Here is a 26,767-nt window from a genome sequence, read left to right on the forward strand (position 1 = left end):
TGACTGGGAAGAGGAGGCCTTTCATCCGGCCCGCCACTGGAAACCTCATTTCCACCTCCAATTTCCTTCCTCACATTCCTCCCTCCAGTCTCTCTGACTGCGAGAGGAGCTTCCACCAGAGGTAGGACAAGGATAAGACCCTCTGACAAGCGGTCAGGAATAGAGAGAAAGAAGGAGGAATGGAAAGAGAAAAAAAGAGATTGACAATTGGAGAAGGAGAGAAAGACAGGGAGTGAGAGGAGACAGAAAGAGGGGCCACCCGGTTCAGACAAGCCTCAGAGAAAAGCCAGAAGTGGACACCAAGCAGACTGCTGCATGTCAAGACAGGAGCTTGTTTGATTAATACTCTGTCATGGTTCAGCATCATGGAGAACTTTTCATTCACTCACTACTTTCTCATTATGAATAAATTGTAATCCCAATGTACACTACTGTTCAAAAGTTTGGGGTCACTTAGAAATGTCCTTTAAAATAACATCAAATTGATCAGAAATAATGTACGGTGTAGACATTGTTAATGTTGTATATGACTATTGTAGCTGGAAACAGAAGATTTTTAATGGAATATCTACATAGGCTTACAGAGGCCCATTATCAGCAACCATCACTCCTGTGTTCCAATGGCACGTTGTGTTAGCTAATCCAGGTTTATCATTTTAAAAGGCTAATTAATCATTAGAAAACCCTTTTGCAATTATATTAGCACAGCTGAAAACTGCTGTGCTGATTAAAGAAGCAATAAATCTGGCCTTCTTTAGACTAGTTGAGTATCTGGAGCATCAGCATTTTTGGGTTCGATTACAGGCTCAAAATGGCCAGAAACAAATAACTTTCTTCTGAAACTCGTCAGTCTATTCTTGTTCTGAGAAATGAAGGCTATTCCATGTGAGAAATTGCCAAGAAACTAAAGATCTCGTACAACGCTGTGTACTACTCCCTTCACAGAACAGCGCAAACTGGCTCTAACCAGAATAGAAAAAGGAGTGGGAGGCCTCTGTGCACAACTGAGCAAGAGGACAAGTGAAACAGATGCCTCACAAGTCCTCAACTGGCAGCTTCATTAAATAGTACCCTCTAAACACCAGTCTCAACGTCAACAGTAAAGAGGCGTCTCCGGGATGCTGGCCTTCTAGGTAGAGTTGCAAAGAAAAAGCCATATCTCAGATATGATCTCAGATAGCCAATAAAAAGAAAAGATTAAGATGGGCAAAATAACACAGACACTGGACAGAGGAGGATGGGCAAAAAGTGTTATGGACAAACAAATCTAAGTTTGAGGTGTTCGGATCACAAAGAAGAACATTCGTGAGACGCAAAAAAAATGAAAATATACTAGAGGATTGCTTGGCGCCATCTGTCAAGCATGGTGGAGGCAATGTGATGGTCTGGGGGTGCTTTGCTGGTGGCAAAGTGGGTGATTTGTACAAGGTAAAAGGGATCTTGAAGAAGGAAGGCAATCACTCCATTTTGCAACGCCATGCCATACCCTGTGGACGGCCCTTAATTGGAGCCAATTTCCTCCTACAACAGGACAATGACCCAAAGCACAGCTCCAAACTATGCAATAACTATTTAGGGAAGAAGCAGTCAGCTGGTATTCTGTTTACAATGGAGTGGCCAGCACAGTCACCGGATCTCAACACCATTGAGTTTGACCGTATGGTACGTAAGAAGTGCCCATCAAGCCAATCCAACTTGTGGGAGATACTTCAGGAAGCATAGGGTGAAATCTCTTCAGATTACCTCAACATATTGACAACTAGAATGCCAAAGGTCTGCAAGGCTGTAATTGCTGCAAATGGAGGATTCTTTGACGAAAGCAGAGTTTGAAGGACACAATTATTATTTCAATTAAAAATCATTATTTATAACCTTGTCAACGTCTTGACTAAATTTCCTATTAATTTTGCAACTCATTTCATGTACGTTTTCATGGAAAACAAGGACATTTCTAAGTGACGCCAAACTTTTGAACAGTAATGCAGGACTATTTGTTCCAGGGTTTCAGAAGGTAATCCAGGTACAGACTCCTGAAGACATAATCCAGAGACAATGGTTGGGATATCTTCGTAAGAGCTACAATAAATCATTGCATCAGACATCCTACTTGAAAATAAAAGTCCTTTCAAGTGAACACTTTGGTTGAAAAGATCCCGTTCATTTTTACCCGAGGTACATCTGAGACAGGCTTTTCCTCACAAAAACATTCAAAAAGCACCCATGGCATGATGATGATGCGTAACAGTACTAATGTTTGAGGATCAATGGAAGAGACGTCATTCAGTAAACACCAGCTGTCTCCTGTTTGGTTAACAAAGCTTTCTGATGCTTGTTGGTCTGTTGACAACACATCTGTGCACCACACAAAGGGAGGGGGAACAATTTACAATGAGGATGTGACTAAATCTATAATTACATCAGGTATCAAAAGGCATTGTTCGTTCCCACACAAGAGTAAAGCTGGTCAGGGAAAACAAATGTCCCTATAGATGAGGTAACCAAAGACGTTGGTAGGTCCCAAAACAGAACATTTCTATCATTCTACAGACCAATCTAGAGAGAAATGAAGCACAGCCATTCTCCAACTAGTAAACCCACAGCACATCTGGGTCTGTTTAACTCCACTATGCCACAACACAGATACCCACAGACAGATTTCCCTTAGTCACACAGGGGATAGGGTTTCCACGACAACAAGTATTCATTAAACACGACTTACTTTTGTTCTCCATTCAAGTCTAAAATCCATATCACAACAGACCATGAGGAATGGCTATATACAGTAGAAGAGTACAGGATTGCGAGCATTGGGGAAAAACTGGGTCAGGTCACATCTGTTTTAAGACCTACAAGTCGATTATCAATCTTCTTTACGCGAGGCAGTATTGTACATGTTTACCCATACGGAGACTGTTTGGAAACAGTCTAAAGGGAGAAGCAGCATCCACTCGGGAAATAACAGGCCAGACACAAACATTGTGGTATTTCAAATGTGGCCTATTTTTATTATTATTATTATTGTAGAGGCGTACATTACAGTGCAAACAATTCTTTGGCAAACTTACAATACAATTGTCAGATAGGTATCCACTTTGACCACTGACGTTGGGACAGTGTAGGTGAAGCATGTTCAGTCTGGTAGAGCAGTGCATTCCGTTGACAGTGGTGGGTTTGGGGAACAAAAGAGAGACCACTAAGATGAGGGGTTAGAATGAAAATAAAAAGGGAGCCCAACCCTGGGAGTTCACGCATACACATTCACACACACACTGTACAGACACACACACTGGAGCAGGAGTAAAAACAATGGTACCGCAAAGGCAATGACAGGGAGGAGAAAATAAAAGGTTAAACACCGAAGGAGATGAAACTGTATAGGTCTACAACACAAAAGCAGGAAATATCCATGTGGTTTGATACCAATGTGCCAACATTGCTATGAGGCTCCACCACCATCACATGATTGCTTTGACATTCTTGGAGAAACCCCAAACACCTCCAGCATACTGTACATACTGTATCGGATTTCTGGGACATTCTGAGCACATCACCATGACAACACAAAGATAATGCAGAAGATAACTATGAATCACTGTTTGAGCAGAGTGGACCAGCACAAGGGGCTGAGTGACTGGTATTTGGGCCTGTATGTGTGTGTGTCTGTCAGCGGGACACACTCAGTTGGCTGATTACTAACAATAGACAGCCTCCAGAAATAAAGCAGTGCCAGATATTTGATTGGCATCCTCTCCCGTTCCCCCTCCCCTCCCATCTGGCTTCCATTAGATAGAAGTGGGGGTCAGAGAGGTCAAAGTCTGCGCCTCGCACACCCGGCCAAATGACGTCACATCCATCTCCATCGTCTCCCAGGAACCTAAGAGATGAGAGCCAGGCGAGGTTTATCACCCGCGTTAACACCAAAGAGACGCTCCGAGGAGCCGTCAGAAAAAAACGGATGATTGGTCACACACACACACACACACACACACACACACACACACACACACACACACACACACACACACACACACACACACACACACACACACACACACACACACACACACACACACACACACACACACTCTCTCTCTCTCCAGCACACAGAGGAGAATGGTTACAACATCATATTGACTGAGTGCTTGGGAATGGGAAAGGAATGCATGTGAGTGAGCGTCCTTCTGTAAACTGGAGCTGAAAAGCTGTGGGTTTGGTTATGAGAGCACCAGATAGTTAAAGTAAAGTGGTATGGCTGCAGTCCTACAATGTCTACGTTTGAGTATGGGTTAATGCTGGACAGAGGGGTGGATGGGACAACTAGGTGTAAGACTGAGAATACTGCTGTGGTAGGTTTGCAGTAGGCACTGAGGGATTAGGCAAACTGAAAATGTTGGGACAAAAACTACTACATCTCTACAGTGGTAACAAATGGATTTTCACTGCTTTTACAGCATGGGAGTGTGAAAAAAGCATTACATCTTGAGAGATAAAAATGCATTATGCCTTCCAGTAAGAAGTGGTTAGGCCAAAAGAGAACATCCCGCCTCAAACCCAACCCCAACCCCAAGCCGCAGTTCCAACCAACATCCCTCAAGTTGATAAAAGTGTTGACACGGCCTTGAGGAGATAACATATCTAAATACCAGATGTTATTTAGTTCACCAACAGTTGCCATTGGAGACAGATGTGATAACAAGGTAATAATCAGTAGACATCTTTGCATTACAAAAGTTTTTGTAGGGCTTCACATTATCTTCATATGTAAGCAGGTGATACAAAAGGGAGAAATACATACCGGTATTTAGAATATGTTATAGAGCACCATAAACATTTTGTAAAAGCGGAAGTAATTTTGTACATAAAATGTATTTCGAGCAAATAAAAAAAGGTTATCTCAAATGCGATTTTTTTTAAAGATGAGAAGGCACATAATGAGTGTATATGTTGCTTTGCATACTGTTAAAAAACAAACAAAACAAAAACAATACTTTGACGTTTTTAGTGACTAAATCGTTAAGATAAAGGGGACAAATAGCACCAGTTTTTTTTCGGCATCTCTAACCTGAGAAAGCTTTGTGAGACAACATGGCCGACCTACTTCCCCTTCCTGCGCGGCTGCAGTGCCATTCCCTCCTTCTTCACACCACACATGTGTTTCAGCCATTTTGTGGGGCCTTCAAATGCAGTGGTGGGGTAACACTTCAGATCAGAGACTATCTGAGGCCCTGTTTGGGAGGCCCCGGGCCAGGAAGGGGGGTTGTCCAGCTGTCCATCCATCCAATTATTCATCCAGCCATTCATCGTTCCAGAAGGAAGCAGATTAATAGTGACTGCTCTCCCGTTGCCAGTGGATTTGAAACCAAGCCTCCAGCAGTTAGTTGGCCATGGAGACATGACAATCAGAATCAATAAAAAAAAATATTTATGATTTTTGTTAAAAAAAAAGAATAAAAAACGAGGCAATTGGGTGCAGGTGGCTGTAAAGTAAGCACACCGTCAGGGTCTCTCCCTCTGTGTGTTTACACGGTGGCCCCTGAGACGTTATACATGCTGGTGGCTACCCGGTGCCTGTTTCCCTGTCTGGGTATGGCTGTTGCTGGCTGCTCCCTCTCCCTGGTTGTAACACACGGGGCAGCATGCTCCTTTTAGCTTCACAGGCCTCTGGCACTCCACCGGCGGACACGACTCCACCAAACACGTCACCTGGGCACCCTGGAGTGAGGGAAGAAAAAAAGAGATAGAGGGAGAGAGAGTGAGGGAAAGAGGGAGAGAAATAGAGAGGGGGACCGTCAGGTTTGGCATGAGAGACCTTCCCCTCTGCCAACAGTTAGAACAGTGAGAGACGAGAGAGTCATGGAGATAAAGAGATCAAATGAGTTGGTCAAGCAGAAAGGTGACATATTGTACATGGGTCTGCCGTGCCAGAAGGTTGGTACTGCCAAAAGGTAGAGAGAGAGGATGTAATGCTGGCCAATGGCGCCAGACAAGGACAGAACAGGACAGGTGTATTCTGGCACTGGCATGGTGCTGAGCGGAGTGGTGCTGGCACTGTCAAACTAATCAGCTAGCCCAACTCCGGACAGTGTAAAAAGGTGTGGGAAGAGGCCCCGAATGGCAAACAGGCCTGATAAACTGGGTGTGAATGTGAAAAGTGAATATACTGTACACATCGCACTGTGTGCCTGTTGAGGAGTGGGTGGTGAATAGACTGTGGTTGTGCAAGTCTGTGTGTAGTGTGCACTTGTGTGTGTGGTCTGTATGGACACATACAGTATGTGTGTGTGTGTGTGTACATACTTTGCACTCGCATGTGGAACATGGATCATTCTTCCACCTCTCTCCGTCCGATCGCTCACGACCCGCCGCATCAGTGCAGTCTGTCTTACTCAGACGAGCTTCTAGTCGTTTAATCTGCACAGACAGACAGGGACAGGAAGGGTAAATGGAGATGAAGAGAAGGAGGTATGGAGAGCCAGGTTAGACTATTTTATAAACTAGGTGGTTTGAGTTCTGAATTCTGATTGGCTGAAAGCCATGGTATATCAGACCATATACCACGGCTATAACAAAACATTTAGTTTTACAGATCCAATTACGTTGGTAACCAGTTTATAATAGCAATAACGCTCCTCAGGGGTTTCTGATATATGGAGACTATACCACGACTAAAGGCTGTGTCCAGGCACTCCGCATTGCGTCATCCCTAAGAACAGCCCTTAGCCGTGCTATATTGGCCATATACCACACCTCCTCTGGCCTTACTGCTTTAGTAATGCACCCCATGAGGCCCGTGATGCCATCTTTCTCAGCTAACTGAAGAGCAGAGCGCCACACAAAGCACATATACACATATGTACACACACACAGCCCACGTCTTTCCTGTAATACGAGTCACGCGAACAACCTAGATTTATTTAACCATCGACTTACAATTAATACCCCTCCCGTAGCATTGAAAGACCTAGGCAGCACACAGAGGGGCCAAAGCTGGGACTCAGGGCCCAGTCTGTTTAAATCCTCTATACCGCTGAGGACTTAATCAAAGCCATGTTAGCCTACAGCACCGTTAGTTCCCCTTCATCCCACCCCAGTGTGCTACATGCTATATGATCATCTACCCTCAGGCAGCATATCACATTCAATCTGGGGATATTGAAAATAGGCTAATAATAATATTGGAACAGTGTCTGGATTCTACACGGTTCTGTATGGGTTCTACCTGTAAGAGCCTGAGCTGAACATGTCTGGATTTGCAGTGTAAAGGAAGGAGGGAAATAAGCACTCAAATCACTACCCCAAAAATACCTGTTGTTGCTATTTGAATGTGTGCTGAGCAGCCAGAAAGAAATTGGGGTAACACTCAAGTTGTGAGGAACAAACCCAGCTGATGTAGCCTGTGTGCAGTATACAACTGCTCTCACCTGCTTTCGTAAACTTGTGATTGTCTTCTGCATGTCTACGACAAAGTCTTGGAAGTCATTCAGCGAGGGTTCAGTGCTTTGTTGTGAGGTGAGGGTGACATTCACAAGATTTTCAGCAGCGTCTTCAGCTGGGCTGGAATGTACGAAAACACATCCCAAAATTCAGCACAACCTTATTATAGCATCACTTTGTAAGTTATAATGGTTTTAGTCACCACAGTTGTTAGCTATGACGCAGAATGGTTATCACATCCAAGGAACTTAATGTAGTCAGAGAACGACAAGGTACCAAACAAGTAGCATTAGTAGTTACCTGATGTTCTGCTGTATGCTGTTGGCAGGCTTCTTCTCTGCAGAGCTCTGATCCACTGACCTGCGCCCTCTGAAATGGTAGGACAGGGCGTTGAACTGACCCTTGGTCCTGCAGTCTGGGGGATGGGGGGGTACAACAACTCACAATTTAGACAACGGGGCATATCAGGAAACTCAGACTGCATAAAGACCAATGCGTTAAAGCCCAGGGCCCATGCACTGTGCAGTCTTAGCAGTGATGTGATCACTGATGCTGGTAAGGGTGGTAGCTGAAGTGTCTCTGCTTATAGTCTCTCACTCACACCTTAGTACAGTGTGGTGGGTGGTAGGTGGGGGAATCTTCCCTGAATACACAACACTTCATCTGCCAGTCCCCTTTCATCACACTTCAAAGAGCTGATCTGAGAGCAGGGCTAATGAGAGGCCACCCTTCCACACACGGCCATTCAGACTGGTCCCAGAACAGATAATACACTCGTCTCACCAGCCCTCAAACACATACACACCTTATAGACGGGTTGCCTAACAAAGTCACAAAAATGTTAAGCTCGCATCGCAGGGGTAGAAGGCCGCAGAGGTGGGACAAGGTCCGAGTCTCAAGTGGAGTCCCAAGTAGAACAGTTCAAGACTGGAGTCAAGTCCAAGTCGTGCATTCTAACAGCAAGTCAAGTCCAGTCAGAAGTTTTCAAGTCCAGTAAAAAAATATATATACGTGCAATGACTTCAACTACAAATCTTTGTCTATTTATTGAGGCTACCAGACAGCCCTTTTCATTATTTTGTCCTCAACACCTTTGGATTATGTAATTGTAAAATATAGACCTTGTAGCTGTAGTAAGGGCCTGTAATCAGCAGAAGGCAGGGCAGGTTGAAGTGCTAAGTGTAGATTTATTTCCAGGTCTTGGTGATCCAATGGTGAAAGTGTCATGTTATCCAAAATATACAAGTAGATTTACTAAATATTCACGGATATACACGGGCAATAGCCCAAAATAAATAACCTCTGTGTCAGGCTTAACCTGTCCTATCTGAACGGACACAGGTAGAGGGGGAGAGTATACAGCCTTACTTTGGCCCCCAGGACCATACAATTACCCAATTGGCAATTACAACGAATAAACTGATTCTACAATATAAAAGGCAATTTCCACATCCATTGTTACAATGGTACATTTGTCTTTAATCCGACTTACTGAGTGCTAATGATATTTCAACACCATGCATACATGGAACAATAATGTTCTCTTATTCAACGTTCTGACTCCAAAGCGTGGAGCGCAGGCCACATAGCCTATGTCTATGCACACTGAGGCGCGGGGGCTACTATAGCAACATCGTCTAGAACATAGGACACAGACACATGGAACTCCGACATAATCAGGGAAATATGAATACAGGAAATGTTACATTGAATGAAATAAACAGAACTTCTACCTCATGAGTCTTGCGAACGTTCATGTGCACTATAAACGTCGAGCCCACTCAGAGCATGGTAACAAATGGATGGCTAAATGAAAATGTATTGTAGACCTATCAAACATGAAACAGAAATGTCTACCTGTTGCAATAAATGGTACGGGATGGAATGATGACATGATAGCAATTACTGTAGCATTATATAACATAGATTTACCACATAGGGCCTATGCATTTAAACGTGTGAAAGCAATATCAAACAGTTCAACAAAATCTAAAAATAACTCCACTGGCGTGAGTTTGGAGAGCGCAAGTGAAGAGCCGTGCCTATGGTACATCTTCACCAAAGTAATAATTAATTTTAATAACAAATTCCAAATATGAAGCTTTTAAGTATATAATCAATTTCAAGCAATTGTTACATACCAAAAGACCAGTAGGCCAAAGCTAGTAATTGTTGCCCCATTGCTAGTGGGCTTGCAGAGTAAACAGTTCATATTCTTGATCACCAAATATTTTGGAGCTGCATATTTATTTATTATGGCAATCCTCTCTCCCTGCAATTTGACGTTTGCGTTGCACCAGATCCTGTGCTGATTGACAGTTTGTTGGTCCAATCAGAGTGCCAAGTGTGTGTTTCACTAGCAAATCTGTTTAGATTTAGATGTTGGGCGATGCTGCGGCTACTGACTCTGGCTGCGTGTAGAGTAATCCACATTGACTCTGTGCCACAAAATGAGTGACAAAACATTGTTTTGTCTGATCAGATAGCTAGCAACAATGACAGGAAGCTGCCATGTGGGGAATCATAGGTGGCTTGTTTCAGTTAGTTGTATCTTGTTATTGACACCATGTCTTATTTAGAGGTCTTTTGAATGATACCATGTCTATGATAATATCACTAGTTCGCAAACTAACAACTGTAGCAATGTATTTGAAAGACAAGTGCTTATTGTGAAAATGCATTTACTCTGTCCTCTTCTCCTCTGATCCAAGTCTGACCCTCTCCACTGACAGGATATTCACTGTTTATTAGCTCGTCTTTTCACATGTTCATTTGTGAAGGCTAAATGAATCCCGGGTCAGATCCAAGAGAACAAAGGAAAACAATCATCTAAGGATAAGAGACACAGAGTGCCCTTTATTAAACCAGAGTCATATATTTCATCCCAAAATCATTAGGTCTGGCTCTTAAATTCTCAAGGGGAATAATCTGAGCTCATAGCAAGAACTGATTAAACTAGTTGGCTGTTGTCCAATGCTGATTTGATACAGTCATAATGGCATTCTTGACTTGATTTCTGACATTTGATCATTTCACGATTACTTGATGAATTATCATTTTACAGTCTACATGTTTCAAGCAAACCAACAACAAACCAAACCTGTCTAAATGACTACCGCCCCGTAGCACTCACATCTGTAGCCATTAAAGGCTTTTAGGCTATTCATGGCTCACATTAATACCATCATCCCAGAAATCCTGGACCCACTCCAATTCACATACCGCCCCAACAGATCCACAAATGACGCAATCTCTATTGCAGTGGTTCCCAAACTTTTTCACTCAGGCCCCCCTTCCAGCATTGGGGAACATCCCCTTATTTCCTGTAATTCTACACATTTTGTCATGGTGTGCAGAGAAAATGTTGCAGTTTTAAAGCTAATTGTCTTGTAATTCTATACATTTTGCCATGTTTAATTTATATTCATATGATATTTGAGTGACTCAAACATTAGAACAAAATCTATGGGCTAAAAAACCTGGCAAAAAACCCTGAGCTGACAGTTGCTCTGGACATTTCTGACAAGTTATACTGTAGCTCTCTAAGGTCTGCAATGACTAACAAGAGGAAAACTGATGATGTACTACCCAATTTCAAAATTGCACCTTGTGCATTCTACTATTACAACTTTCAAGAGTAATTTGAAAGCTGGACTGAGTTCCTTTTTGGGGGGGACGGACGGACGACAGGTTTTTAAAATATTAGCAAATGTATTAAAATAAAAAAACTGAAATACTTTATTTAGATAAGTATTCAGACCCTTTGCTATGAGATTTGAAATTGAGCTCAGGTGCATCCTGTTTCCACTGATCATCCTTGAGATGTTTCTACAACTTGATTGGAGTCCACCTGTGGTAAATTCAATTGATTGGACAGGATTTGGAAAGGCACACCTGTCTATATAAGGTCCCACAGTTGACAGTGCATGTCAGAGTAAAAACCAAGCCATGAGGTCAAAGGAATTGTCTGTAGAGCTCCGAAACAGGATTGTGGAGGCACATATCTGGGGAAGGCTACTAAAACATTTCTGCAACATTGAAGGTCCCCAAGAACACAGTGACCTCCATCATTCTTAATGGTTGTCCTTCTGGAAGCTTCTCCCATCTCCACAGAGAACTCTGGAGCTCTGTCAGAGTGACCATTGGGTTCTTGGTCACCTCTCTGACCAAGGCCCTTCTCCCCCGATTGCTCAGTTTTTCTGGGCGACCAGCTCTAGGAAGATTCTTGGTGGTTCCAACTTCTTCCATTCCAGTACTCCACCAATCAGGCCTTTATGGTAGAGTGGCCAGACGGAAGCCACTCCTTAGTAAAAGTCACATGACAGCCCACTTGGAGTTTCCCAAAAGGCACCTAAAGACTCTCAGACCATGAGAAACAAGATTCTCTGGTCTGATGGAACCAAGATTGAACTCTTTGGCCTGAATGTCAAGCGTCACATCTGGAGGAAAGAAAATTCACCTTCCAACAGGACAACGACCCTAAGCACACATCCAAGACAACGCAGGAGTGGCTTTGGGATAAGTCTTTGAATGTCCTTGACTGGCCCAGCCAGAGCCCAGACTTGAACCAAATCAAACATCTCTGGAGACCTGAAAATAACTGTTCAGTGACACTCCCCATCCAACCTGACAGAGCTCGAGAGGATCTGCAGAGAAGAATCGGAGAAACTCCCCAAATACAGGTGTGCCAAGCTTGTTGCGTCAAACTCAAGAAGACTGGAGGCTGTAATCGCTGCCAAAGGTGCTTCAACAAAGTACTGAGTGAATGGTCAGAATACTTATGTAAATGTGAAATAGCCGAATGTACACATTATTTCGTATATATAGTGTAGATCACTGGGGCCGAACTCCCTGCCATCCAGGACCTCTACCCCAGGCGGTGTTAGAGGAAGGCCCTAAAAATTGTCAAAGACTCCAGCCATACAAGTCATAGACTGTTCTCTCTGCTACCGCACGGCAAGCGGTACTAGAGTTTGAGACTAAAAGAACAGCTTCCACCCGCAAGCCATAAGAGAGCAGTTAATCAACTGGCTACCTGGACTATTTACATTGACCCCATTTTGTAAAAAAGTTTTTGTTGTTCTTTTTTTGCACTGACTCAATGCACACTCACTAGACTCTATCCACACACTCACAGATACAACACTGACACTCCAAAAGACACACGCTAACACACACACGCTAACACACACACACATATTGGCGCCACACACACACACACACACACACACACTGACGCCACACACACATATTGACGCCACACACACACACACACTACATACGCTCACACACACACACACACACACGCACACATATTGATGACACACACACACACACACACACACACACACACACACACACACACACACACACACACACACACACACACACACAAGCACACACAAGCACACACACACTTCCTACTCTGTTTATTATCTATCCTGATTGCCTACCTACATGTACATGCTCTATTACCTAATTTACCTCAACTACCTGGTACCCCTGCACACTGGCTCTGTATTGTTTCTTCTTGTATCTAGCCTCGCTATTGTTCTTTTATTGCGTTACTACTTCCTTACTTTTTTGCAAATATTTTTCTTACTTTTTAACTCTACATTAATGGGAATGGCCATTTACGGTATTCGGCGCCTGTGACCAATACAATGTGATTTACCAAAGGGTGGAGGAAGAGTGGGGTGAAACATTCCCCACATTAACATTCTTTGTCATTTAACAGACACTCTTTTCCAGAGCCATTTACAGTAGTGAGTGGATACATTTTGTGAACATGTCCCCTGTGGGAATTGAACCAACAACCCTGGCATTGCAAGCACCATGCTTTACCAACTGAGCCACACGGGACCAGCACACCATAGTATCCACCTGAATACAAATGTTTTTTTAACTCAGTGCAACTCATGCCTTCATCCAACATATTCAAATGATCCAAAGGAAAATGCACGGCGACTGGAGTGTGTCTCACAGTAGTGAGTAAATAGCTTATTATGTGTAATAGCCTACTGCTCACAGAAGTCCTGTATTCTCACCCAGCCACCCAGAATAAGATGCTCAGAGTCATCCACTCAGGGGTTCGTTGGAGGGAACATTCAGCTGCTCTCCAAATATGAAAACCTCTTCTGCACCCCAGACACTACTACCGCATGCTTTGGCAAATTCAGTAAATTGGTGAATTGGCTGCGCTGCTCGTACATCTGACGACACGTTAACCAAACAATGTGGATGAAGCGAGACAAACTCCCACTGAAAGCTCTGAAACGTGTACCTACTGTCATCCCATTGTATCCTGCTGGGTTAGTAAATGAAATCCTAGGATAGAATGAACAACATCAGGGCTTTAACTCTCAATATAATCTCTAGCCCCTACAATCACACGGTAATATCACAAAAAAATCCTGCCTATGTAACAGCAGTTCTGGGGTCAGATGGTAATAGGGTACAACAGAAGAGGTAGCTGATTCTCTTCATCTCTCAAGACAAACACTACCAAAAATCAGCTAAATAACCCATTGCATTTACTCTAATGTTGATTAAAGGTACATTTGAGCCACTCATCAATTCAAAGCCCTGCCCTAGTCAATGCCCAGTTTCACTGTAAGAAGATGAAGCCTGGAGACATGTTAATTATTTCATCTCTTCACTATCTTATCTTGCTTGATGTTTTCACATGACAGCAGTCATACAGATAGCACTGTCAGACAAATGCACAAAGTCAAACGTTTGTAAATGCTGTTTAAAACACTGTGGGGTACTGACCAATGATTACACACAAAGCCCAATCAGGTGCCTCCTAATCGAATGTTAGCACAACATGACAGAGAACTGGACCCTTGTCCTGCTGCTTCTGACTACACATTCCACAGAACTAAACGTCCGAACATTGACACTGTGTAGCCCTGAGTACCAGTCTTGGTGGTGTTCTTTATTTGCCACAGTCCACAAGTGTGTAACACAGCATCAACACAACCGAGCCCAGAGACTCCCAATTCCCACAGATCGCTACACTGGAACAAAGCCACATAGAAAGACATTACACTAGAGCTGTGTTCGAAATACCCATACTAACATACTGTATACTACATAGTTAATGAGTATATACTACATACAGTATATCATATACTATTAGTTAATTTAAGTATACTGTAAACTAACAGTATCCTTTCAGTTGAGCCTACTAGCTCGTCGCCTGTCTACCGGAAATTGATGCTGTTGCTATCGTTAGGATCTGATTTTCAGAGTACAAACTCAACGGATACTATGAAAGATTTAAACCACGTTTATTCTGCTCAGAGGGTCAATTCAGCTGCATTAGACAAAAACATGGTTTCATCCGTGGTAGTATACATACCTCACTTTGGGTGGAGTCTCCTCGTTATCACTAAACATTGCATCATTATTGCTACGCAGGGAGCTGAGTGATCTGGGCCTTAAACGGTTCCTCCCCTTATCAGTACTGCTACATGTGATCATTTCCTCTGCACTCAGCCTCTCCCAAGCTTCATTATGGCACCCCTCATGTCTCTATTATACCTGATGATTAATAATATAAAAAGCTCAGAAACCAAACCTATCACTATGCAACCTTGTGCTAGCTAGTTAGCATAACAAATGACTACTTAGATATTTTACGACTTCGGGTGTGTTCTTAAATTCAATCTGTAGTGCCAGAGTGCGCTCGTAAATTCAGAGCGTTGTCAGATTGTCAGTATGTAAATTCCGAGCGTTTCGCTGTCGGAGGGCACACTGGACGCTCAAGCCGAGGAGTAGTGTTGATTTGAGCGTTCTGACTTTACAAGTTAACGTTGGTTAGCTTGCTAGCTACTTCCAGGTACAAATGAACCACTCTGACCATCTTACTCGCCCTAGCAGAGCTGGTTAGGCAGTTTTCATGTTATCCAGAGCATTGGTGACTGTAACTGTGCTGCTGGCAACACTTTAATTACCCTTTTTTGCCAACGTTTACTGACACCGGCCAAATTCAACGGGTGTTTTAAACGCTCGTAAATTCATTATTCTGCACTCTGGTACACTCAGACGAAAGTGCTCTGAAATCGAGTGAATTTACGAAAGCACTCGAATGTCCATTGAGAACGCACAATGACTATACCATTTAGCTAAGTTAAGAATGATGGGAAAAATCGAATAAATGTTGGGTAGTTAGTTAGCCTATAGTTAATATACTGGCAAGTTTGATGCAGAAGTAGCCAACTGCTGTAATGATATGCTATGTGGTTCATAAGGACAACGTACCTAACAATTTGTCAGCCAACATAACGTGTAAGGTAACTTATTCGAAAAGTCATTACTTTACTACATTGCTCAACATCTTCTTAACATTTGTCATAATTAGTTAAAGCAATTAATTTGTATCCACTCTTTTGTACTTCAGCTACATATTTTCCACCATTTTCTTCAAATCTGAAAATGATGTGAAGCCACGCCCATTTCCTGAAGAATTGCATTATGGGCCCTAAAGTACGGAAAAAGTGTCCTCTGCGCGTATAATTCATATTTTGGGGAATTTAGTATGACATCTGGGAACTTTTGGCATACTGACTACAATTGAAGTCGTAAGTATACATACACTGAGCTTGGAGTCATTAAAACTAGTTTTTCAACCACTCCACAAATGTCTTGTTAAAACAAACTATAGTTTTGTCAAGTCGGTTAGGACATCTACTTTGTGCATGACGCAATTCATTTTTCCAACAATTGTTTACAGACAAATGATTTCACTTATAATTCACTGTATCACAATTCCAGTGGGTCAGAAGTTTACATACACTAAGTTGACTGTGCCTTTAAACAGCTTGGAAAATTCCAGAAAATTATGTCATGGCTTTAGAAGCTTCTGATAGGCTAATTGACATCATTTGAGTCAATTGGAGGTGTACCTGTGGATGTATTTCAAGGTCTTCCTTCAAACTCAGTGCCTCTTTGCTTGACATCATGGGAAAATCAAAAGAAATCAGCCAAGACCTTAACATTTTAGACCTCCACAAGTCTGGTTCATCCTTGGGAGCAATTCCCAAACGCCTTAAGTTACCACGTTCATCTGTACAAACAATAGTACGCAAGTATAAACACCATGGGACCACGCAGCCGTCATACCGCTCAGGAAGGAGATGCGTTCTGTCTCCTAAAGATGAACGTACTTTGGTGCGAAAACTGAAAATCATTCCCGGAACAACAGCAAAGGTACAAAAGTATCTATATCCACAGTAAAACGAGTCCTATATCGACATAACCTGAAAGGCCGCTCAGCAAGGAAGAAGCCACTGCTCCAAAACCGCCATAAAAAGCCAGACTACGATTTGCAACTGCACATGGAGACAAAGATCGTACTTTTTGGAGAAATGTCCTCTGGTCTGATGAAACAAAAATAAAACTGTTTGGTCATAATGACCATCGTTATGTTTGGAGGAAAAAGGGGGAGGCTTGCAAGCCGAGGAACACCATCTCAACCGTGAAGCACGGGGGTGGCAGCATCATGTTGTGGGGGTGCTTTGATGCAGGAGGGACTGGTGCACTTCACAAAATAGATGGCATCATAAGGAAGGAAAATTATGTGGATATATTGAAGCAACATCTCAAGACATCAGTCAGGAAGTTAAAGCTCGGTCGCAAATGGGTCTTCCAAATGGACAATGACCCCAAGCACACTTCCAAAGTTGTGGCAAAATGGCTTAAGGACAACAAAGTCAAGGTATTGGAGTGACCATTGGAGTGGCCAAGCCCTGACCTCAATCCTATAGAACATTTGTGGGCAGAACTGAAAAAGCGTTCACGTCACAATTCACGTCACAAATAGTATGGTAGTGCGGTTACTATGAGTATTCGAACACAGCTTATGTCTATGACAAAATGTAGTGGACTATCTAGGGAAGAAGGAGTCCTTCAAGACACAGCATCAACGTGAATAATGTGTTTTATATTCCATGTCACCCACCTTCGCAGCAGTCCTGCCACATGCGCAAGTCAATGTTGGGGATGTCATCACAGCTGCCATATCCGTGGGGCAGCTCTGCCACGTTGAACACGTCCTGCTGGATACGGGTGATGTTGTCACCGTTGTCACACAGCACCCTTGTCAGAGACGCCTGCTTCAGCTGGGTCAGCTGGGCCGGGGTGAACACACCTGGGTTTTCATACCAAAACCTGGTAGCACCAGGAGGAGGGAAGGTTACACTAGTTAAATGTAAACACACCATAAATACAAGGGCTACCCTTCTGTAACTATCTCATCCTACTGGAAGGGAGTAAAAAAATTAATTTGACTAGAATTGGTAGCTGAGGGGATGTGAGCTCACCGGTCCCCGTCTCTGAGTCGTTTGAACTGGGCAGCCAGCAGACACATAAGGGTGGGCCCCAGCCGGCTCCCAGGAACTAGGTCCTCAGCCATCAGAGCAGGGAACAGGTCGATGTTCAGGGGAGTGCCGTATAGCCTGGAGACAGAGAAAAATACAGATTGTTTTTGATAAGGTAAATCAGTAATTTAACCTTGATTTATCCAGGGGTGAGTTTCCTGAAAGCCTCATAGCTAACATACCTCTGTAGCTTCTCCCTGACATGGGGGTTCTTGATCTCGTTCTTCAGGTCATCAAAGCTCTGTGCTGAGGTCAGGTTACAGAAGGTCCGGTAGTCGTTGTAAGGCGGTATCCCGTGATCCCTTCCTCTCTGGATGTTCATGGCGGCCAGGTCCAGTGCCACGGAGTGGGCCATGGAGAACAGCCTCTCCGTCAGCTCCGTGTTCAACAGCTGGGTCGACACGCGCATCTTCCCCGCCACGCCGAACAGGCCCCGCAGCAGGGGGTCGATGCCCCCTTCGTTGACGATGCGGAAGGGAGAGAAGAAGGCACGGTGTAGGGAGATGTGGCCCTGGGGGATGGGCTGGAAGTTCTCATCCAACCGATACAGGATGGGGTTGATGAGGGTGTGTCCGAAACGGAAGGCGGCCGTGGCGAAGGCGTTGAGGATGCCGGCGTTGACGTTGGGGTTGTAGCCGCGGTAGTCACCAATCAGCTTCATCCCAGCGTCACCCAGGACCTGAGGGAGGGGGTGAAATCATCATCATCATCAATATTACAGTCAACATCATACTTTTAATTACTTACAGACACAGTACCCTTCATCAATCTGAAGACCTTTCACAAAACCCTATGTTAGAGTATGAGAAAGAAGTAGATTTATATTATGAGAGAGAGAAGTGCAGGTTCTCACCTTGGGCAGCCAGTGGTTGTAGGTGATGTGCTGCATCTGTGCGCCAACTATCTTCCTTGCTTCGTGGTAGATGGTGTCGCCGTCCCAGTGTGGGTTGAGTCGGAGCAGCTCTGTAGCCACGCGGTTGTGTTCCCTGAACCACACTGTGTGCATGGATGTCAGACCCAGCTGCTCGTTGGCCCTGTGGTCTCCGGCCAGAAAGCAGGGGATGGGGCTCTCGTTCTCATCCCTCATACACTCTGTCGGGGGCCCCGTGGCGAAGGGTAGCAGGGGCTTCCCAGAGCGTTGGACGATGCCCTGCCTCAGCAGTCCCCTCTGACTGGCCAGGTCGCGGACCTCCTCCGACTCGTGGCGTGAGCTGCCGTACACGTTGGACGCGTCGATGTATGACGTCAGCTGGTTGATCTGTTCCCGTGGAAACACGCTGTTCATGAGGAGGGACGTCATACCGCTGCCGCAGACGGGGCTGGAGCGTACGAAGAACATGCAGCGTGCTCCGCTGCGCGCCTGCCGAGGGTCCCCCGGGGGGAACTGGATGGGGAAGCAGGGGGCGTCGTTGGTGCACACGTCAGTGCACAGCTGGCCGTCGGAGAAACGTGACTGGCTGAGGGCGGCAACGGTGGAATCCAGATCGTGGTCCAGGAACTGCCCCCACTGCATCAGCATGTGGGTGTAGCGGTCGTCCGGGGTGATGGTCTCCGTGCCGATCATGGTGGTGGAGACGAGGCGGGGCAGGGGCAGGGCATGGCCGTGCTGCTGCCGGCCACTGGCGCCGCGTGGTAGGTTGAAGCCGTTGTCGTAGACCGACTTGAGGAGGCGCTGGAAGGCGGTGAGGGAGGCGCCCCACATGGGGTGCTGCAGGTTGTTGCAGGTGCCGTCGTGGCTGCGGTACTTCTGGTGGAAGCAGATGTCAGAACAGTTGTTGAAGCGGCGGTGGGCCGTGCAGCCTGATAGGTTGGCGATCACATCCAGGAAGTGAGGGGACACCAGGTCATTGTAGCGGAACGCTGGGGACGGAGGCAGGGAAAATAGGTTTTAGTCAGGTTATAAGGCTGTGTACTACACTGCTACATTAACGTTATAGTTCCAACTAACAGAGGAGACTGCTGATTGCAGCATGTAGGCTATTAATGTTTGCCCTGGCAATCTAAACCTGCATCCTGAGGGCACAGACTGGAGTTTTCCTCTGACATGTCCTGACTCGCTGGGACATGCCAGAGCTCCAGCTCCAGTGTGTGTGTGTGTGTGTGTGTGTGTGTGTGAGGGGAGCCTTGTGTAGCTCAAATCAATGGGGAAAAGTGAGACTTCCTGTCAGCAGTCAGCTAGCGGAGCAAACAGCAACACCCACCACCACCCCTCCCATCGCCCACAAAATCCCACCTCTCTGGTCACTCACAGAATCGATCCAGCCATACACAACCTGCAGGGTAGCAGTGCTGGGGGTGTGCCAGGTCACATAGACATAAACCAAACAGGCTACATTGTTTTTGCTGATGGGCAAAAGTTAGGGGCCAGTGTAACAATGAACACTTGACTGTTGTCATAACCAGTGAAATCACTGTGCCTGCCTCTCTCTCTCTCTCTCTCTCTCTCTCTCTCTCTCTCTCTCTCTCTCTCTCTCTCTCTCTCTCTCTCTCTCTCTCTCTCTCTCTCTCTCTCTCTCTCTCTCTCTCTCTCTCTCTCTCTCTCTCTCTCTCTCTCTCTCTCTCTCTCTCTCTCTCTCTCTCTCTGTCTCTCTGTCTCTCTGTCTCTCTGTCTCTCTCATCTGATGCCTGTAGCACCACAGGGCCTTATGTCAGACAGTGTTCTCCACTAACTCATACAACTGGTCTATTGAGCCTGCATGGCTGTTAAACCTTAGCCACATTAACATGAGCATTTTATGTACCATAAATCCTTAATATGGAGGACCAGTCTCCTTGTTTGGGTCATTGGACACCTCATCTGGACCTGCCAAATCTGGGATGGCTTTCACCCGTGGCAACTGACCACATTCGGCTGCCATTATGCAGGATGACGCATGGGTAGTAAAATACTTTATGACCATCCAGTCAACTGCTCAGTGGTTATCTCACTGGCCCCGGGTCAGAAAGAGAAGAACATGTAATGTAGATGTCTAACACATTTATCTACATCCAGGGATGTTTTCAGAATCAAGCTAAAGTAGCACAGAGACGGTCATCTTAATTCCATAAGGCTATGTCTGTTGTCTTACCTGTGCCATTGGTGTCGACCATGAGGCCTTGGTTGACGTGGTTCTGGATGAGGAGCAGGGTCTGCTCGAAGATCTCCCCCGCCCGAGCCTGCTCCACCGTGTAGGGGTCCCTGGGGTAACGGAATAGGGCGAGCAACTCGCCAGGGGTACGAGGATTTCTACATTGAGATGGAGAGAGATGGAGAGAGAGAGAGAGAGAGAGAGAGAGAGAGAGAGAGAGAGAGAGAGAGAGAGAGATTATTACAGTATCACTCACAATGGAGAACAAATAAAAGTCTGTTTACAGTAATGCTTCAATTATAGTTTTACAGAGTTATTATTTATGACCTGTTTGTCATATGCTGATTCCTGTGTATCCTGCGACTGCAAGTCTTTAGGATAGAGACAAAGAGAGATGGAAATGTTGACATCCCTTCTTTCTTCTTGCCAGGGAAAACAACTCTAATCTGTCTAACAGGAGTGAACGGTGAAAACATCCTTCCTGATCCAAATGACATGAGCAGATGAAAGACTTCAGACAAGCCAATAAAACTCCTCTCAACACGCACATTCTCCTCACCGATAACAAACGGGTGGGAGTGAAAAAACTAAACACTAGCTAGCTGATCTCATAATCCATCTCAAGTGTAGGTGTGTGAATAAACCTGCTTTTACTTCCTTATATGGGCATCATATTTCTTTCATACCATCCCAATGACTGCATCGTTATTTGTGAGGTGCTTTGAACGCAGCCTTCATAAACCATGGCACGTATGCACGGACACACAAACACACACACACACACAGATGCACGCAACCAAGCGCACACATGCCTTGGGTCAGTCCAAGCCAGGCAGGGCAATACCATGTGCTTCCTCTACAGGTGTCACATCTAACCCCAAATCAAAACAAATGGCTATCGTTTAGAGGCACACATGGCCAATGAAGCAAAGCACATTCCCGTTTCCTCCTTAATAACAACTCTTAAAAGAAATATGTAGTATTTAAAGCATCCAAATCAAAAATGTTTGATATGCTAGTCATCCTTTTGGTAAACAGCCTTCAAAGGATCCCTGGACGTGCCAGCCAGAGTCACAGAGCACAAGGACATGTGACATAGAACTCACTGAGCTCTGTGGGCCCAGAGGCAGCTTCTCTTCCTGGGCTTATCATTAGAACAGAGATGGAAATCCCCAGCTAGCTGGCTATGTGTGTGTGTGTGTGTGTGTGTGTGTGTGTGTGTGTGTGTGTGTGTGTGTGTGTGTGTGTGTGTCTGTCTGTCTGTCTGTCTGTCTGTCTGTCTGTCTGTCTGTCTGTCTGTCTGTCTGTCTGTCTGTCTGTCTGTCTGTCTGTCTGTGTGTGTGCATGTGTGGAAACATGCTCCTGTTAAACACATCATCAGTTCAGGAATGATAACGCAACAAAGCTCAGTATCATAAGTTTGATTCCAACCTTCGGACTAAAAAAAGGCATTTGACTTACCCATCAAATAGATGCCTCCTGGTGGATTCGATGGCACTGTCCACGTTGCGGATGGCCTCTTCAATAGACGAGGTCACAAAGGTGTCCCCTTGCCTACTCACTGGAGGCACTGCAAACAGAGAGGCACTGCTGTCACAACCAGTTTAAAAATGAACTAATACCGATAATAAAACGATAGAATGATAGAATGATCAGATGTTTCAATTGCATATGTCCTCCAGTGTGTCATGGGTCACAAAAGCATGAGGTAACATGAGTTCAACTAAAGGTTTTAAAATCCTCTCCCTGGACAGCAAGTTAACTGGGTGATTGCCCCATATAGGGCTGGGCGCTTCTGTACATGTGTATCGCAACCTTGAAGACTGGAGAGAACAGAACACATTTCTGGCAGACTCTAGTGTAGTTCTATAGCGTGCCATGTAAAACATTGAGTGTCTGACATGTGGGCTGCAGACCTGTCCAACATCAACCTATTATGGTCACAGTTCACTGGCAGCACGCAAGCTCGCATCTGCCACAAGACAGCACGTAGGCAGGCCATGGCAAATAAGCAACACTGGGGCTAGAGCTGAGGAGTAGGCCCAACCCATGGTGTTACATGTTACAACAACTGCAGAACAGCCATCACAAAGCCTTGGCTTGGCGAGTGGTAGGGTGTGTGAAGGCTTTAGGTCTAGCCCAGCAAAAACAAATCTGAATCAGGTGGGTTAGAGCAGGGCTGGAACCAAAGCTTGCAGAGCCTATAGTTCTCCACAACTAGTGTTAGCATAGCTTAGCATACTCTAGATATGTCTTACCTAGGACGGTGAGCACCATGGTAGCGGACTGGTAGCCAATGGGGTTCCGGGCGACACACTCGTAGCGTCCGCCATCGGCTAGACCCACATCCTTGACCTCCAGGAAGCCCTCAGGGGCGATGTGGAACTTTCCACTTTCCGTCACCTGGATGCCGTCCTGTAGAGTTGCCGGGAGAGACGGGAGTTGAAAGGTAAGGAGGTGCGGACTAGTGTGGGGTTATGGGGTCAAACAGGGAACAACATTGCCATAAAGGCTCACAGTAGGGGAGTGTCAGGCCTGACTGGGTTGGGTTATAAGGAGTCTATCAAATCAGTTTGGGCTACATGGCTACGTTTTACAATAGGCTGTGATATTCTAGGCTGTACAAAATAACATTTTACATACACATATAATTACATTGAGAAAGTATCTAACAACCATTTCCTGATCTGAGCAGACTGCCCTTCTCACCCTTCCCTTTCCCCATCCCTCCTCTCCCCCAGGCCCCTGACTATGCTAGCCTCGTTGCCACGGCGGTGGGACCACAATGTTGCCGTGGTGACTAGTAAACGGTGACCAGGTGACCAGGTGTCTAACCTTGTTCCAGGTGAGGACAGGCTCGGGCTGTCCCTGAGCTCTGCAGGGAATCTGGACGTCCGTGCCAGACTCCACAGTCACGTCCCTTGGAGCATTTGTGAAAACAGGCGTTACTGATGATTCAGAAACATGTGTTAATGACTACATCAACGCTCGCAGCAGCGCACAGTGCAGTGCAATCAATCCCAACGCAGTGAGAAAACACTTTATCCTCCAAATGTTCTCAGCATGTCAAAACACGCTAGCATGCGCGCGCACGCACGCACACACTCGCACACACACTGACAGATGCAAGCACACGCCAGCAAGCACACAAACAGACACACACTATTTTTTCCTCACATATTCCACGTCCTATTAAATCTCTGTTCTAATTACATTAACAGGGGCCAGCGGAAGTTTTTCATTCACACACAACACTCAAAGGTCAACTCGCATCCAAGGCATGGACAGTCTACTCAGTGTGTCCCTGTGAACATGGATTAGACCACTGATCTCTCTCACACACAGCTGGGGAGGTGATTTTCCTCTTCCCAGTAAAAATTCTAACTCCCCAATGGCGGCTGTGTAACCCCTGCGGCTAGCCACCTGGTCATAGGAAGATACCATTCCCAGTTTGAGGAAAGACCTCTAAACTCCGAGGAATCCTGAGGTTTAAAGCAGATGAATTGTTCCCAAGCTATCCAAGTAGACTAGGAAAGTCTAGGCTAGGAAACACTATAGGAAACACTATAACGTTCTGAACACACCCTATCATGTCAGGCAACATATATATGTACGTCAATGTAGCCAACGAGCCATCTTTCTCCCTGTCTGCTTACAGTATGTCTCTTCCTGTGTCTGTATCTGCTTGTGTGCGTCTCCCAGAGGGTTGTCTTGGGGTTGTGTGTAAATGCTTTACAGTGTTGTAGGCCATTATATAACATGTGCTTTTCTGCATGTTAACAGCCATTACTAGATGGAAAACATGGTGCCATCTGGGATTACAGAGCGCCATGCTTTCTTGCCCCGCTCTGCTCCTCGTCCCACTTACAACTACAAGCCTGTCATTTCTGTTCGAGAGAGAGAGAGAGAGACCCAGCCATATGTCTGTCACTAGCTTTTAGTACTATGTCGAGGCATAGTGTCTCTGATTGCAGGCTGAGACGTTGTGTATCGTCTCTCGCACCGTCTCGAGCTGTACTACCCTCGACTCCTTTTTAAAAGCCTGTGAGCGCTTGGAGAGGTCCTTACAACAATACATTAAAACCCTTTTCCCGTCTAGCCTACATAAAGACGCAGTATAATTATCATGTCACAGATGGCATTCTCCTGATACTTGTCAACATAGACATAGTGTCCTTGGATGGCCAGCAGCATACCACCCTGCATACCACTGCTGGCTTGCTTCTGAAGCTAAGCAGGGTTGGTCCTGGTCAGTCCCTGGATGGGAGACCAGATGCTGCTAAAAGTGGTTTTGGAGGGCCAGTTGGAGGCACTCTTTCCTCTGGTCTAAATAATGCCCCAGGGCAGTGATTGGGGACACTGCTCTGTGTAGGGTGCCATCTTTTGGATTGGACGTTAAACGGGTGTCCTGACTCTCTGAGGTCATTAAAGATCCCATGGCACTTATTGTAAGAGTAGGGGTGTTAACCCTGGTGTCCTGGCTAAATTCCCAATCTGGTCACCTAATTAATCCCCAGTTTACAATTGGCTCATTCATCCTCCTCTCCCTGTAACTATTCCCCAGGACGTTGCTGTAAATGAGAACGTGTTCTCAGTCAACTTACCTGATAAAATAATGGAACAATTAAAAATGTTTTGAAAAGTGCTTCACACAAAATGTACTATAATTACCATTCTAGACCCAATTACAATTTAATTCATTCCTAAATCAAACATCAGTCATAACAGCATGCAGACTGATAAAATATTCATACATCAGGCATAACATCTGGATCCTGTTAGGGTAGAGATCTGTTTCACCTCTCTGCTGGATGTTAAGCTGTACGGCGGTGCGCACTGTGCCCAGTGGGCTGGCGGCCTGGCACTCATACTGGCCCTCATCTTGGGGTGCCACGCGGGTGATCCTCAGCGTGCCCGAGGAGAGGGCCAGGTGGCGTCGGTCCTGGGGCAGGGGGCTGCCCCCCCGTGTCCAGGCGATGACGGGCTGGGGGTAGCCGCTGGCCTCACATGTGAAGTCCACCGTGTGACCCTCCAGCACCAACTGGTCATGGGGGGTCACTGTGAACTGGGGGGTCGCTGGGCAACAGGAACGGCAGGAGAGTTAGGCACAAACAAGTTAGATCGCGTTGTCTCAACAGTGTGCTGTATAAGATACCTGCAATTCATACCAGACACAAACATCTGTACCATTCAAATACAATTCACACTTATGGTTCCTTGTTGAAAGAAAACGATAATGTACAGTTGAAGTTGGAAGTTTACATATACTTAGATTGGAGTCATTAAAACTTTTTCAACCACCCCACAAATGTCTTATTATAATTATAGTTTTGGCAAGTCGGTTAGGACATCTACTTTGTGCATGACACAAGTAATTTTTCCAACAATTGTTTACAGACATATTATTTCACTTATAATTCACTGTATCACAATTCCAGTGGGTCAGAAGTTTACATACACTAAGTTGACTGTGCCTTTAAACAGCTTGGAAAATTCCAATTCTGGTTCATCCTTGGGAGCAATTTCCAAATGCCTGAAGGTACCACGTTCATGTGTACAAACAATAGTACGCAAGTATAAGCACCATGGGACCACAGAGCCGTCATACCGCTCAGGAAGGAGACGCGTTCGGTCTCCTAGAGATGAACGTACTTTGGTGTGAAAAGTGCAAATCAATTCCATAACAACAGCAAAGGACCTTGTGAAGATGCTGGAGAAAACGGGTACAAAAGTATCTATATCCACAGTAAAACGTGTCCTATATCAACATAACCTGAAAGGCCGCTCAGCAAGAAAGAAGCCAGACTACGGTTTGCAACTGCACATGGGGACAAAGATCATACTTTTTGGAGAAATTTCCTCTGGTCTGATGAAACAAAA

At 45.2% G+C, this 26,767-nt stretch overlaps 1 protein-coding gene across 3 annotated transcripts in view; it reads right to left on the reverse strand.

Moving 5' to 3' along the window:
• Nucleotides 1-2,976: 2,976 nt before the first annotated feature.
• Nucleotides 2,977-26,767, reverse strand: part of LOC129812675 (peroxidasin) — a 90,033-nt gene continuing 66,242 nt past the window's right edge. For 2 of the 3 annotated variants that reach the window (XM_055864438.1, XM_055864437.1), the window contains 13 exons: nucleotides 25,688-25,963; nucleotides 23,723-23,835; nucleotides 23,146-23,302; nucleotides 22,349-22,457; nucleotides 20,888-21,045; nucleotides 18,673-19,679; nucleotides 18,002-18,498; nucleotides 17,763-17,897; nucleotides 17,402-17,610; nucleotides 7,735-7,849; nucleotides 7,422-7,554; nucleotides 6,298-6,411; nucleotides 2,977-5,712 (listed from right to left, as the gene is read on the reverse strand). In XM_055864438.1, coding sequence (XP_055720413.1) covers nucleotides 5,542-5,712; nucleotides 6,298-6,411; nucleotides 7,422-7,554; nucleotides 7,735-7,849; nucleotides 17,402-17,610; nucleotides 17,763-17,897; nucleotides 18,002-18,498; nucleotides 18,673-19,679; nucleotides 20,888-21,045; nucleotides 22,349-22,457; nucleotides 23,146-23,302; nucleotides 23,723-23,835; nucleotides 25,688-25,963 — 3,194 coding nt within the window. In that variant the 3' untranslated portion in view covers nucleotides 2,977-5,541. The remainder of the gene's footprint in view (nucleotides 5,713-6,297; nucleotides 6,412-7,421; nucleotides 7,555-7,734; nucleotides 7,850-17,401; nucleotides 17,611-17,762; nucleotides 17,898-18,001; nucleotides 18,499-18,672; nucleotides 19,680-20,887; nucleotides 21,046-22,348; nucleotides 22,458-23,145; nucleotides 23,303-23,722; nucleotides 23,836-25,687; nucleotides 25,964-26,767) is intronic. The other variant, XR_008753042.1, reaches the window with a different exon arrangement.

The sequence above is a fragment of the Salvelinus fontinalis genome, chromosome 16 (genome assembly GCF_029448725.1).
Source record: "Salvelinus fontinalis isolate EN_2023a chromosome 16, ASM2944872v1, whole genome shotgun sequence".
Lineage (NCBI taxonomy): Eukaryota > Metazoa > Chordata > Actinopteri > Salmoniformes > Salmonidae > Salvelinus > Salvelinus fontinalis.